Genomic DNA, 14183 nt, shown 5'->3' with positions numbered 1-14183 from the left:
GAGTTCAGTTAAAAAATGATTTGTTTAAAAAGAGGTTAGTTCAAATTCGATTTGAAAGTAACTTGTTTAAAAATTAAATGAGTTTAGTTTGAGCTTGGTTCCTTTATATTCCTAATTGGCTATTTTATAAGTATAGTTAATCTCAGTTAATTTTATTGATTATTTAAGGAAGTTTCTTATATCCTTTGATTTGATTGCACTCTTCGTCGTTTAAAGAAAAATTCCTTAGATTGCACTCTCAATCGTCCAATCCTTTCCCACTGTAAAGTTGGTCTGTCAGAATAAACGCGATAAATTGAGCTGGACTTTTGCATTAGAAATCGACTGCACGTGATTTGTGAGATATTTGAAGCAAAAAATAAACAGAAAGGCACACGCAGCACCGACGAAGTCCATCCGCCTAACGCGTTTCCCCAAAGCGTCGCCCCCACCAAATCACTCAGCCGTGATTGGTCCAAGTCATGAAGAAGGATCGCTACGTGGGTCCCGCGTGTTGCGTGATGAGGTAGCACTGACTGCCGTCTTTTGGAGCACGAGGTCGATGCGTGAGAAGCCATGGACCATCCTCCGGCGGCCCGCGCACTCGACTCGACCGCGTCCACTACCGCGGCCAAGTTCGTCCTAAGGCGGCGAGCTCGAGCATTAATAATCCAAGCAGCCATCACCCGATCGCCACTTGCTTTCCGCGGCGCTCCTTCGATCGCTCCTTTCTCCTCGATACTTGAGGTAGTGTTCCTCTTCTTTCGCTCGTTGAAGTTTACACACTGATCGTTGATCCCGGAGCTGGAGTTCGCTTGTTTAGGGTAAAAATGATAGGAGAATTTCATTGGATTTTGTCGCTGAATTTAGTACATTTTTGGGGCAAAATAAGTTTCTTTACGCGAACGATCGAAGAGAGAAAGAAAAACTGCTTTATATATCTACTATTTTGGTTGGTCTTCTTTCTGGTCGCACAGTTTGCTTGATTTGCTGCTTCCTCTAGATTCTTCTCCATTCACTTCTTGTCTCTTGGGAATTTGTATTGTTGGAAAATTAGGTTGCCGTCGTGAATTATTTGGGTTTTTTTTTTTTTTTTTTTTTTTTTTTTGCTGAATGTGGCTTTCTGCAAGGATTTATATGTGAGAATCGATCGAGAATCGCTGTTCGTTTGGCATTTACTATGGTCGATTGTTATGCATGGTCAGGTATTCGTTGGATCTGTCTCAGATGAGGGAAACCATGGAGCAAGGTGCTGGACTTCTTAAGGTGATCATTGTTAAAGGAAATGATCTGGCGATCAGGGATTTCAAAAGCAGCGATCCTTATGTCGTTGTGAAGTTAGGGAAACAGGCAAGTCTCCACTTTTCTTTATTCCCGTGGTTCAAATTGGCAAGCATGTTCTTCTCTCCCTTTCTAGCCTTTTTTGGCCACCATTTTAGCTATAGATCACTTGACAAAAGCTTCTTTGGCTTTTCTTGGTTCATTGTCTAGAACCATCAACTTTAATCCTTCTAAATCCTCAAAACTTGCAGTTTATGATATTGTGAAGGGTGCATATTATATGAAAACTCTAAAGAAGATATTTATTTAATCCTCAAGCTTGTAGTTGATCTCGATCTTTCTCATTTTCTAATGATTCTCTTCTAAATAAAACCCTGGTTAATTTCTGTTATAAATATCAATATTTCCTTCCTTCCTACCATTAGCATAATGTTTTGCTTTAAGAAACATTTCTATTAGCTGTTCTTCCTATGAGTAATAACTTTAAGATGTTCTTCAGACTGCAAAGACAAAGGTTATTAATTGCTGCCTTAATCCTGTTTGGAATGAAGAGTTGACATTCTGTATTAAAGAGCCAGTTGGTGTTTTAAGATTGGTAAGTTCGATATGCTACATTAAATATTTGCTGAATTTGGATTGCGGCTAGTACCACTTGGGTTGACTGCTTCATAGTTGACTCCCTACTGCTTATTTAAATTCATTTCTTGTGCCTTGGTTGGTATGATATTGACCATTTCTGGTCTCTCCTTGCTATAAACAAACCAAGCTCAGACAAAAGAATGGTCATTAACTCTATCTTCAATGAGGTCAAGGGATATTAGACGATATGCTAGTCAAATTCTGCCCAACTTGATGCACTAGAAGCTAGAAACTTGTACCAGTTGGGATGACTACTTCATAGTTGACTTAATTCTGTCTAGTTTAATTCATTTATTTTGCCTGAGTTGGTGTGATTTGACCAATTCAGAACTTGTCATAACCAAACCCAAGCTCAGATAAAAGAATGAGCATTGATCTTTGAATTGATCTCTATCTGCAATGAAGTCAAGAATATTAGGTGATAATCCCTACTAGATAGACTTAGTCTAGATTCCACAAATAATCAATGTTATTTTGCATTTGACAGACCATTGTACAGTTAGAAAGAACATGACTTGCATGATCATTAACATGCAGCTCTTAGTTATCTCTGACTTATATAGTCTTTGCACAAACAATCTCTGATCTGCATGGTGATCAGGAATAAAAGAATGTTTTTACTAATTATTCTGGTAAAACTAACATTCTACAACAAAACTACTCATTACAATGCAAGAGAAGCCATTGAAAGACTACTGAACATGGTAAAAGTTTTGGCATTTGGATTGATACCCCTCCCATTTTGTGGGATTACATCCATCACTGAACTTTAGAGTTTGCTATGTGTGGCTCACTAGATTAGAGATAGAGGAGACAGATTTACTCAGTTTGTTCTTATCATTTTTTTAGAAATGTGTCGTGAAAGTCTGTTTTCTAGCACTGACTCATTGTGCTTCTCTCAGGAAGTTTTCGATCGGGACAGATTTAAGTTCGACGACAAGATGGGTCATACCTCCCTTGATCTTCGGCCGCTTGCCTCTTCTTCAAAGCTGAAGCGAGCGCTGAAGCTCACCACAGGAGAGACCAAGCTAAGAAAAGTGGTACCTGATTCCGATAACTGCCTCTTGTCGGAAAGCTTTATCAAATGTGTAAACGGAGAAATCGTACTGGACGCACGGTTGAGGCTTCGCCACGTTGAATCTGGCGAGTTATCCGTGTTGATCAAGTGGTTTGATAGCCCAACTACTGCAGTTTCTGCTAAAAAATGTTAAATTATGGTATCTAGTCTTCTGAAACAGAATGTGAGTTTTGTAGACATTGTTTGTATCTCTAAGTTAATCAGGGTTATTGTAATGGCACCTTTAACTAGCATAGATTGTGCAAATTCCATGGAGAATTTTGGAAAAAACATGTTTAACTTTTCATTCTTATATGATTGAAATAATCAGGTCTTAGACAATTATCAACCGGGATGGGAATATCTAGCCAATCAATTTTGAATAAGCTATGCAATTCAGGATATCAACTTAAAGGCAATTACAGATGAGTATTCGATTACCAAATTGAATTTATTAAAAAAAAATCGACCAACCGAATCAATTGATTTTTACTATTAAAATCTAATAAATTAAATTAATAAAAAATAGTTAATTTGGTCCGTGATGGAATTAATTGATTTTTAAAAAATAAAAAATATTAAGAATTTTTTTAATAAAAATTTAATCTATTTAATAAAATTTTTAATATTTTTTAATTTTAAATAAAAATTAGATGGAATTAATTAATTTTTTAAAAAAATAAAAAATATTAAGAATTTTTAATAAAAATTTAATCTATTTAATAATATTTTTTAATTTTAAATAAAAATTAGTTTAATTGATTTTTAAAATTCATAATTGAAATTGAATTGATTTAATCAAAATAATCCATATTATTTTAAAAAAATGAACTTCCGGATAAATTGAATTGAATTTTCAAATTAATTTGATTCGGTTCATGAATCAAAATTTTGTAATAAAATAAATATGATTAGAACTAGATTTTTTTTAATTAGTATTAGATATCCAATTTTTCATATCAATTAATATTGAAGGTGACCAATCTGATTTTTCAAAAATTTATCATCGACTATCAGAATAAATCGAGAAGTGAAGATGACATTCTAATCTAATAGCCAGCATTCTTGGATTTACTATCCATTTGAGAGAAAATTTTTATAAATTCATCACAATTGAATTTCAAATTCTAAATATCTGATCTATCATCAACAGATTTAATTATCTCACCATTACCCCAGGGCTGATCGATCAATCAGTTAATAATATGACACTAAAAGAAAACAAACTTCATATAACTATTTGACAATTAACAGAGAGCTAACAACACATTAATAGGACAGGCATCTATTAATTAATGTATAAATACATTAATAGAACAATTAGACAATTAACATAAAGCTAAAACAAAAACAAGAGAGTGAAATTTTTGTTACTAATTTGAAATCAATGTGATGAATTCGACCATTATATTAACACAAAGCTAAAACATTGGACCATAAGAATCTAATTACTTAAAAATACAAATACTTAGAAGAAAAATAAAAAGTATCACAAAATATGATATTTCATGTCCTTGCCTAATCTGAACCGAACTGAGCCAATCGATTTCCAAATCATTGATTTGGAACCTCTTCTAAATCACGAGCTAAACATGTGCCATATTGGCGCACCAATAATGGCATTAATCTGTTGGTGTTAGGAGTGAGAAAAACTTTGATTTAATCGAAATAAAATATTTAGAGACAAATAATATGATTGATTAACCAAATCAATTTGATTATTAAAGATCCATCCCATCATCTCATCCTTTTATTCTCATTCTTTTTTCGATTTCCTATTACATATTACATATGATATGAGTTTCTATCAACTTGCTATCATAATCATGTTCAACTCCATTATCATTATCGCCCTACAACATCAAACATCAGATTCTTTGACATCTCGAATCCAAGTGCGTTGTCTTAACTTGACTTCGAGAAGAGAAAATCTATTCCAACACGATGATCGAATGATCTTAACATGATACCAAATGAGCTATAAAATTTAAATTTGAAGTTAAGTATGAGACAAGAGTGGAGAATTTGGAAGAAAAAAAACTATAGTATTTTGATCACAATAGTATAAGAATTAAAGATAATTTAGATGATGTTTCCAGCTCAAGCACACCAATCAAAAGGGAAACAAATCAACAATCTCAATAACAATAATACGATCGTAGAGCTAACTCACATGAAAATCAAGATAACAACCTCCCACGTATGAAAGTGGAATTTACTCATTGGGAGAACAATGATCCAATTGGATGGTTTTCAAGAGTTGAAAAAAAATCACTTTCGCGGCACATCAAACAATGAAAAATAGAGCTAACATTTATGAACCTCGAAGGCAATGTCATCCAATAGTATAACAGACTTGAGGCATGCCATAGGCCTCCAACTTGGAAGGAATTTAAAGAAGAGTTCCTCAATTGATGTGGTCCTTCCGAGTATAAGAAAGTTAGCCAAAATCTGACAAACTACAATCATTTTGGGGGTACCAAGGATGGCTCGAGCAACTTTTAAACTAAACTTGTAATTAGCTAGAAAAGCAATTATTAGACACTTTTATTGAGGGACTTCGCTTGACATATAATGAGAAGTAAAAATGAATCAACTCCGCACCATGAAGGTTGCCTTATCCTTTGCACAACTACAAGAAAAGAAGATCGATAAGGAAGAACGAAGAAATAACAAAGTAATTTATGAAAACACATCTCGTTACTCAACACCCACAAACTAACAAAAGAAGTGTGGCATTGTGGTCATCAATATAAGCAAAAGAAAATATTAATGATCGAACCAATATATAGAGAACTCCGAGAAAGCAAATGATTTCAATGAAGGTGAATATAAGAAAATACTAACGAAATACAAGATGACACTATGACAATATGAGTCCATGCCTTAGAAGGGCTACAAACTCCGCAAACAATGAAGATAAAAAGATTCATAAAAAAACAACTAGTGACAATAGTTATAGACTTAGGAAGCATTAGTAATTTTCTAGACTCAACTTTGACAAGAAGACTTAAACAAAAAGTAGAGCAGACATCTACATTTGATGTAAAAGTGGTAGATGGAAGATCATTTAAGTCCAAGAAAAGATGCTAATATTAAAATTTTCTCACTAAACTATGAATTAACCACAAAATCTTTCTTCTACCCCTAGACGGATGCAATGTCATACTTGTAGCACAATATGGTTAAAAACATTAAGAGATATGAAATTTCTCTCAGCTACCAATACACTTCCAAGATCAAGGAAAAGAAGTTTGCATCAAAAATAAAAGACAAGATACTATTACATCAATCAGTAGTCATCAAATAGAGTGATTATTAATGAGAAATTATTTTATTTTTCTCATGCAACTCTACATCAAGAAGAAATCTAGAAATACATCACATACTTCTCAAGAATTAGAGACTTTCTTTATTTCCTAAGATATTTGCTGAGCCAAAAGGGCTTCCTCTACAACGCTCATATGATCATCGTATACCTCTGATATAGGAGAGTACACCGACAAATGTTAGGCGTTATCGCTATCCTCATGTTTAGAAGGAGGAAATTGATCAGAAAATTGTATAGGAGATACTTCAAGCTGATATCATTGATGAACTACTTGATAAATTAGGAGGTGCTTCATTCTTCTTAAAGTTGGATCTTTATTCAGGTTACTAATAGATAAATATTCCAAAAATAGCTTTTTGAACTCATAACGGTCATTTTGAATTTTTAGTCATACCATTTGGTTTAATTAACACACCTTTCACCTTCCAAAGTTTAATGAACAATATATTCAAATCTTACCTTCATAAGTTTGTATTATTTTCTTTGATGATATTCTTATTTATAGTTCATCATTTGAAGATCAGTTGCATCACCTTCATAAATTAGGAGGTGCTTCATTCTTTTTAAAGTTAGATCTTTATTCAGGCTACCATCAAATAATAATTCATTAGTAAGATATTCCAAAAATAATTTGTCAAATTCATGATGGTCATTATGAATTTTTAGTCATGTCATTTGTCTTAACTAATATACTTTTCACCTTTCAAAGTTTGATGAACGATATCTTCAAACCTTACTTTCGTAAGTTTGTGTTATTTTCTTATGATATTCTTGTTTATAGTTTCGTCATTTGAAGATCATTTACATCATCTATATAAGGTACTCACTCTTTTGCATAAACATCCTCTTTTTGTGAAAAGACCTAAATGCAGTTTTGGGACAACTAAGATGAAATCCCTTGGTCATATTGTCAGCCAAGAGAGAGTAGATGTCGATCCCTCAAAAGTACAGATTATGAAGGAGTGACCCACCCCAAAAAATATCAAGGCACTACGAGATTTTTTGGATATCATAGGGTATTAGTATAAATTTGTAAAAAAAATTATGAAAAGTCACTAACAACTTTATTGAAGAAAAATACATTCAAATGGTATCTTAAATAGAAAAGACATTTCAAAAATTAAAAGAGACTACGTTGACAATACCAATTCTTACACTACCTAATTTCAATAAGATATTTGTCATTCAATCCAATGCATTCAGAGTTAAAATTGGAGCAATTCTTATGCAAAAAGGACAACCATTAACTTTTACTTGCAGATTGCAGCACTATCTCCTCAACATCAATAGATGTTTGCTTATGATAAAAAAGATATTGGCTATCATACATGCCTTACAAAATGGAGATCATATCTACTTGGCCAATGCTTTCAAATACAAACTAATCATATATAAAAGTCTGATCAATGTATCTCTAACATGGATCAACATAAAGAGATCAAGAAACTCTTAGGATATGATTATGAAATTGTTTATAAGAAAGGAATAGAGAATACAATGGTTTATGCTTTATCTCGTCTTCCAAATCAAATGGAGTTTGTTGATATATCTTTAGTAACTTACAAGAACTTAGACAACATAAAAAAGAGAGCTAAAAAAAATTCAACCGCCCTAACTCTCTTTCATAACATACTATAAAATTCATCATCCGAATCCCACTATTCTTGAAATGAAAAATTTTTGAAATATAAAGGCAGAATTTTTCATCCAACTCTTCCTTCCAACAAATTCAAAGGAAAAGAGAATAACATTAGAGGAATTTTATTCTTCATCAATTGTTGGACATTCTGATTTCTTATGCACCTATAAATGAATTTGAAATATCTTCTATTGGAAAGGAATGAAAAAAGACATTAAAAACTTTGTTGTTGAATGTGACTTATGCTAAATAAATAAAGGAGAAAATATTGCCAGATCGGGTCTTCTTCAACCCCTTCTTATACCCGAACAAATATAGAATATTTTTAATCCATTATCACATCCTTATACAGTTGTCCGTCTTGTCCAAATATTTGTTGACAATATACTCAAGTCACATAGGATATCAAGATCTATTCTCACTCATAGAAATTTTGTATTTACGTGTAAATTTTGAAAAAAATTATTTTGAGAATTAAATTTAATTTCAACACATCCTACATTGATAAAATAGAATGATAGTATTTGTTAATAAATATATTCAAATAGCTCATTTAAAATATTATTTTTATATTTATTTATTTATTTTAGAATAGATTTATATTTATTTTAAAAAAATAAATCGTTAGATGTTTTCTCTTTTCCGTTAAAAATTTCCGTTAAAAAAAAATTCTTATGTACCTATATAAAGAGAGATTATGTAATTCTTAGGGACCAGCAATACGCTTGATTGATCAATCCGATCCGCCTCTCATCCGATTTCCTTACTCTCGTTATTTCTCCGATTTCCTATCAAGCAATACGATTGTTTGTTCGTGAAAGAGAGACAACAAGAAACGATAGAAGATGATTCACGGAGATATGCAGTCGGATCCCACCGTGATCAGCTTGAGGCCCGGCGGCGGAAATCGAGGCAGCAGAATTTTCGCACATCGGTTCGACTCTGCGGCCTCTGGAGCCATTGATTCCGCCAATCTCCCCGTCCTTCGCCCCCTTGGCGGCGCTGGCAAGACCCTTTCGCTCACGGTAGGTGGGGAATGCTCCCGAGAGATATTGAGGTTTTTTTTTTTAATTTCGATAAAGGTCGCGTCTTTGAATTGCCTGCTTTTAATTTGGAGATGGGTTCTCTGGTCAAATAATGTGCTCCTAGAAATATCGAACAGGGAAGCGTTCGATCTTTCTAATGAGAAAAAACAATTTAAAATTAGTAATTTAAATCCTTTCAGATGTAATGGTTTCCAGCGTTAGCTAATAGGAGATGCGGTTCTGTTCTTATTCAAGAATAATGTTCCATGAAAACCACACATTTCTCATTAAGTGCCTCATGTCTATCTAGTTTATTAACTTCATATTAAGTCCTACTGTAAGTTCTGTTTTTTTTTCCCAGCATGGGGCATGATATTGATTGTTTGATCTTTTTTTTGGCTAACTGCATATGTAGTTTGTTTGCCTGGTAATTAACTCATTGTGACATGCTTATGGAAGATTCTTGCGTCTCCTGCTACCGAGACCGTCTGTATTCTGTTGAACTAATTGGAGTTATATGATTATTATGCTATATAAATTTGACAACTGTAATTTTTGGTTTTCCATGGATCAAATCGTCATTGCTTTTGCTTCAAGAGATGTGTGCTTGCTGTACATGTTTCCTTAAAATGTATATCTGTTTTGGCAGATTGGAGATTCAAGATTTGAAAGCCGTGAATGCATTCGTTACACTACTCAGCAGCTTCTACAACTTCGTGAGGTACACATCCAAATATTTAATTGTTTTGATCTCTTTATTATATCATACTATAATCTCTTCATGTCGACTGAATTATGTTTTTGTATGACATTTTAGTCTCTGATATTTTTAGTGCATATATTTCTTACACTTTAGCTAATTGAGGTGACTATTCTTAGGTCAACTAGCTTCCTCTAAAGTGATTTATACAATATGGTTTATCATTGTTTGATAATCATCAGTCCAACTCATTGCCATGTTCTTTTTTGATCAATTATGAAATGTAAAAAATGATTTTTTTTCAGGACTTTAAATAAGTATTTTTGTTTGACAGGCTGCTCGGATGACAGATGATATTTTGAAGCTGAAGCAGGAGATAGAGGCAGAATTTTTTCCTGAAGGTCAAACTTGGGGGCATCGTGATGCTAATGTATGATAATTTTTTCTATATATATTCTTTTGTTGTCACAACTTAACTCTGAATTTTTCTGCATCTTAAGACTTATCCCTTGCCAAAATCACCAGTCATTGAACTGATGTGGGATTCCAATCATGTAGGCTGGTTTTTGCAAGTGCATATTAGGTTACAGGCCCTCATGTCCCATAGCAGACAATACTTCTTTCCTCTGAAAAAATAATTGAGTGAACATGTTCAGCCAGTTTACTTCTGACCTAATCAAAGTGTATGACCATGTAATTCTGTTCCTGAGGAAAGACTCTCCAAAGTTCATTTGAACTCTCCTGGTGATTCTTATTATATCTAATATACAATGTGGAGCTAATTGAGGCTCTCATAAACTGTCTGGTCTTTTTTTCGTTGTTGGCAATCTTAGGTTATACAGAAAATAAATCATTTTCCACTCCGGTTATGTTTTTGTATGCTTCATTTACCTCTACTAATTTTTTTTGGATGTCTTTGCACTCCAGTTGGTAAGTCAATCACAGAATCGCAATTTTGAACCAGACAGTCGAGATTGGCGTGATCGTTCTGGGCAATCTACCTCACATATAAATGAAAGGTCTTGGGATACATCACGCGACCATAAAGAATCAATTACATTGAACTCCAGACACCAAGAAATAAGCCAATCCAATAAGCAGGGTTCTCAATATGCTTCTTCTGCTCCAATGGTAATATGCTAAATCAATTCAATTGAAATTTTACTACTTTCATGTCCTTCTGCTAACCCAGTTAGAGTGATTTTTCTGCTTTTTTGAGTTTAATCTTATTGAATCACATCAAGGTTAAAATTGCACTGTTCTCACTTGTTCTTCTAATGTAGGTTGAACTTGAATGTCTGAACCATATAAAATTCCCACCCCCACCACCCATAAGAGAATAAGGACATCTTTATATCTTCCTAATGTGCCTAGTCCTTCTACATTTGCATAATTTTGCTAATGCGGTTTAAAATTAGAAGGTTAAATTTGGAGCTTTGAAATATGAAAGTTTGTATTATTTTTTGATCTAACTTTTATTTTAAGTAGTTAAGACAAAGTAAGGAAAATTATATTAATAGGATAAGTTATTTTAGAATTGATATTTGTTTTCCAAGCAATCAGGGAATAGATTTTTCATTATTAAGGCGAATTTTGGGGTTTTAAAAAAAACTTAAGCCTTTGTTTCTTTAATCTTCCAAACAATAAAGTTAGTTTGAGTTCTCTCTGTAAATTTATTTTCTCCACAACGAGCGTTCATCCTTCTTGCTACATCACTTGCTTTTATATGTACTTCCACAATTCCCATATTGAAATGGTTGTACCGTGCACCTTGGTTATATTCTTTTATACATTTTCTTATCTTGCAATTTAAATATTTTTGTTTGTATGCTGACATTCTCCTTCCACTGGCAATATATTAGGTGGGATCTACTACTTTGCTCAAGGCTGAAGTCCCATGGTCTGCTCGAAGAGGCAATCTCAGTGACAAGGATCGGGTTTTAAAAACAGTCAAAGGGTAATTAAACTAATCACTAGTAGTTGCAAAATTTGTTAATTTTCATGATTTATTTCTTCTAGATAAGAAAGTAGTATATCATGTGCATCACAGAAGTACTCTTCCATTTCATTGAGGCTCATTTCTCTATGCACTTTATTTTAAGAAGTTCACAAATTGGATTCTTTATAAAGTTTTTGGTTTTAAAATTATGATTTCTGTTGCAGTATACTGAACAAGCTAACGCCAGAAAAATTTGATGTTCTCAAAGGCCAATTGATTGATGTTGGAATCACAACACCTGATATTCTCATGGTTTTTATCTTGCAACTTGCTCTTAATCTCTACTTTGAGTTTAAAACTTCTGTAAATTTCATTCAATGAACACCTTTCTGCAGGATGTCATTACTCTCATTTTTGAGAAAGCTGTGTTTGAGCCAACATTCTGTCCTATGTACGCTCAACTGTGTTTTGACTTGAATGAAAAGCTTGGTACATTCCCTCCTGAAGAAGGAGGTGGGAAGGAGATGACATTCAAGCGTGTACTCTTAAATAATTGCCAAGAGGCATTTGAAGGTGCTGACAACCTGAGGGCTGAAGTGAGAAAATTGACTGGGCCTGACCAAGAAATGGAACGTAAGGATAAAGAGAGAATGGTGAAGCTCCGTACACTCGGTAACATTCGTCTGATTGGTGAGCTTTTAAAGCAGAAAATGGTGCCTGAGAAAATAATTCATCATGTAGCTCAGGTAGTTTATGCTAATCCTATTTCTTGTTTATACTTGAGATGATTCTTCAAGGAAATTTTCTCTAGAGAGTTACACTGTGTGCAGGAGCTTATGGGGCAAGATGGGAAAACCTGTCCAGCTGAGGAAAATGTGGAGGCAATTTGTCAGCTATTTAATACAATAGGTAAACAGCTGGATGAGAGCCCAAAGTCTCGTCGATTTAATGATGCCTATTTCAACCGGTTGAAAGAACTAACTAGAAATCCACAACTTGTACAACGGCTAAGATTTATGGTTCGTGACGTGCTTGACCTTCGTGCAAACAGTTGGATCCCACGTCGTGAAGAGGTAAGATTTACCTGGTACCCCTCATTGACTTTAAAGTTCCACTTGCAACTAGGATTTGCATGTTGTTTGGAGATTGTAATCTTCTTGAGAAATGGTTGTTTTCCTGATTTTTCAGGTCAAGGCCAAAACCATTAGTGAAATTCATTCAGAAGCAGAAAAAAATCTTGGGTTACGTCCTGGTGCAACTGCAAGCTTGAGAAATAATCGTGAGAGTGGTGCTTTAGGAGGTACGGGTCTTACTGGATTTCCTAACAACATACCTGGAACTGGGGGCATGATGCCCGGTATGCCTGGAATGAGAAAGATGCCTGGAATGCCTGGGTTAGACAGGGATCACTGGGAAGTTCCACGCAGCACGTCCATGCAAAGAGGTAAAGCTAACTATGGCCATGGTCCATTGGTGGCTAATTCACCTTCCATCAACTCTAAGTTCTTACCTGGTAGTGGAAAGACTAGCGCAGTTTTGAAGGGCAGCGGCATGCCACCTTCTACTTCTCCCCTTGTCTCAGGCATATCAGATTCCCCAGATCAAAGAGTAGTGTCCTCAAGGCCTGTACTACTTCCAGAAAAGCCAATATCAACATCAAAATTCAATCCTAATGAGCTACGAAAGAAAACAGTTGCCCTTCTGGAAGAGTATTTTCACATCAAGATTCTAGATGAGGCAGTTCAATGTGTCGAGGAACTGAAGAGTCCAGAATACCATCCTGAAGTCGTTAAGGAAGCCATAAACATAGCTCTGGACAAGGGCCCTTCAACTCTGGATCCTCTAGTGAAGCTTTTGGAGTACTTGATACATAAGCAAGTGCTTACTCCAAGGAATTTGGGGACAGGTTGTTTACTTTACGGGGCAACTCTGGATGATGTCGGCATTGATTTGCCAAAAGCCCCTTCACATTTTGGTGAAGTTATTGGTAAACTGCTTCTATTTGGCGCTGTAGACTTCAAAGTAGTGGAAGAAACTCTCAAGAAGGTAGAAGATTCCAGTTTTAAGTCTGCAATTTTTGACACTGTGCTGCAAACTCTCAAATCAAGCCCCAGTGGGCAGGTCATATTAAATGCACAAGCAGCAGACGTGAAGGTTTGCGAGAAATTGTTAGTATGACCTGGGATGCCCATTCTCGTGTGTTACCACATTCAGCCGACATTGAAACAACTCTGGTTGCATGTTGAGGCATCCCGTTCAAAGATGAAAACCATGAAGGCTACTCCAGCTAAAGCAGTTTTCTTCCACATTATGTGCCTCTCTATTAATAAGTGGCTACATACAAATCCTTTTTCCCTTCTCTTTATGCATTCCATCTTTCAATATAAAATTGAGAAACATACAGTGCATTTTATCCTGTGTGGTTCTGTGAGCAGTTATAAAGCTCATAACTTGTACATTATTGTGAAATCTTGTAACACGTCTGAAGATTAACAAATGGCATGGCTTTGATCCATGGAATATTAGTTATGACTTGTAATGACTTCTACAGTATGTTTAGACCTTGTTATGTTTGTTCTGCTCCATTTTATCT

The 14183-nt window shown here is 34.5% G+C and overlaps 2 protein-coding genes across 3 annotated transcripts; both read left to right on the top strand.

Annotated features, from left to right (window-relative positions):
* The first annotated feature begins 601 nt into the window (after window positions 1-601).
* Window positions 602-3294, top strand: LOC141827488 (protein C2-DOMAIN ABA-RELATED 11). Of its 2 annotated transcripts, none has more exons than XM_074714749.1 (4): window positions 602-726; window positions 1185-1329; window positions 1760-1855; window positions 2802-3293. In XM_074714749.1, exons 2-4 carry the CDS (start codon window positions 1207-1209, stop codon window positions 3108-3110), a joined length of 528 nt encoding a protein of 175 aa, XP_074570850.1. In that variant the 5' UTR covers window positions 602-726; window positions 1185-1206; the 3' UTR covers window positions 3111-3293. The 2 variants fall into 2 exon arrangements, with proteins under 2 accessions (XP_074570850.1, XP_074570851.1); XM_074714750.1 differs by having other exon boundaries at window positions 614-803; window positions 2802-3294.
* Window positions 3295-8725: 5431 nt separating this feature from the next.
* Window positions 8726-14173, top strand: LOC141826597 (eukaryotic translation initiation factor-like). The gene is made up of 9 exons (XM_074713855.1): window positions 8726-8951; window positions 9601-9672; window positions 9986-10081; window positions 10579-10782; window positions 11514-11608; window positions 11815-11902; window positions 11986-12336; window positions 12421-12663; window positions 12779-14173. The coding sequence occupies exons 1-9, from the start codon at window positions 8772-8774 to the stop codon at window positions 13766-13768; spliced, it is 2319 nt and encodes a 772-aa protein (XP_074569956.1). The 5' UTR covers window positions 8726-8771; the 3' UTR covers window positions 13769-14173.
* Window positions 14174-14183: the final 10 nt, after the last annotated feature.

Source organism: Curcuma longa, chromosome 4 (assembly GCF_044706935.1).
Source record: "Curcuma longa cultivar G26 ecotype Majalengka, Jawa Barat chromosome 4, ITB_CL_G26_1.1, whole genome shotgun sequence".
NCBI classification, from domain to species: domain Eukaryota; kingdom Viridiplantae; phylum Streptophyta; class Magnoliopsida; order Zingiberales; family Zingiberaceae; genus Curcuma; species Curcuma longa.
Note: the sequence above shows the minus strand (reverse complement) of the source record. Positions and strands in the feature narration are given on the sequence as shown.

What these genes read in the sequence shown, in the direction of transcription:
- LOC141827488 (XM_074714750.1), top strand. Translation starts at nt 1,207, where the DNA reads ATGAGGGAAACCATGGAGCAAGGTGCTGGACTTCTTAAGGTGATCATT. An exon ending in TTGTGAAGTTAGGGAAACAG is followed by an intron (nt 1,330 to 1,759) that starts GCAAGTCTCCAC and finishes GATGTTCTTCAG; the next exon opens with ACTGCAAAGACAAAGGTTAT. An exon ending in CAGTTGGTGTTTTAAGATTG is followed by an intron (nt 1,856 to 2,801) that starts GTAAGTTCGATA and finishes TGCTTCTCTCAG; the next exon opens with GAAGTTTTCGATCGGGACAG.
- LOC141826597 (XM_074713855.1), top strand. Translation starts at nt 8,772, where the DNA reads ATGATTCACGGAGATATGCAGTCGGATCCCACCGTGATCAGCTTGAGG. An exon ending in GTTTTAAAAACAGTCAAAGG is followed by an intron (nt 11,609 to 11,814) that starts GTAATTAAACTA and finishes TTTCTGTTGCAG; the next exon opens with TATACTGAACAAGCTAACGC. An exon ending in TAATTCATCATGTAGCTCAG is followed by an intron (nt 12,337 to 12,420) that starts GTAGTTTATGCT and finishes CACTGTGTGCAG; the next exon opens with GAGCTTATGGGGCAAGATGG.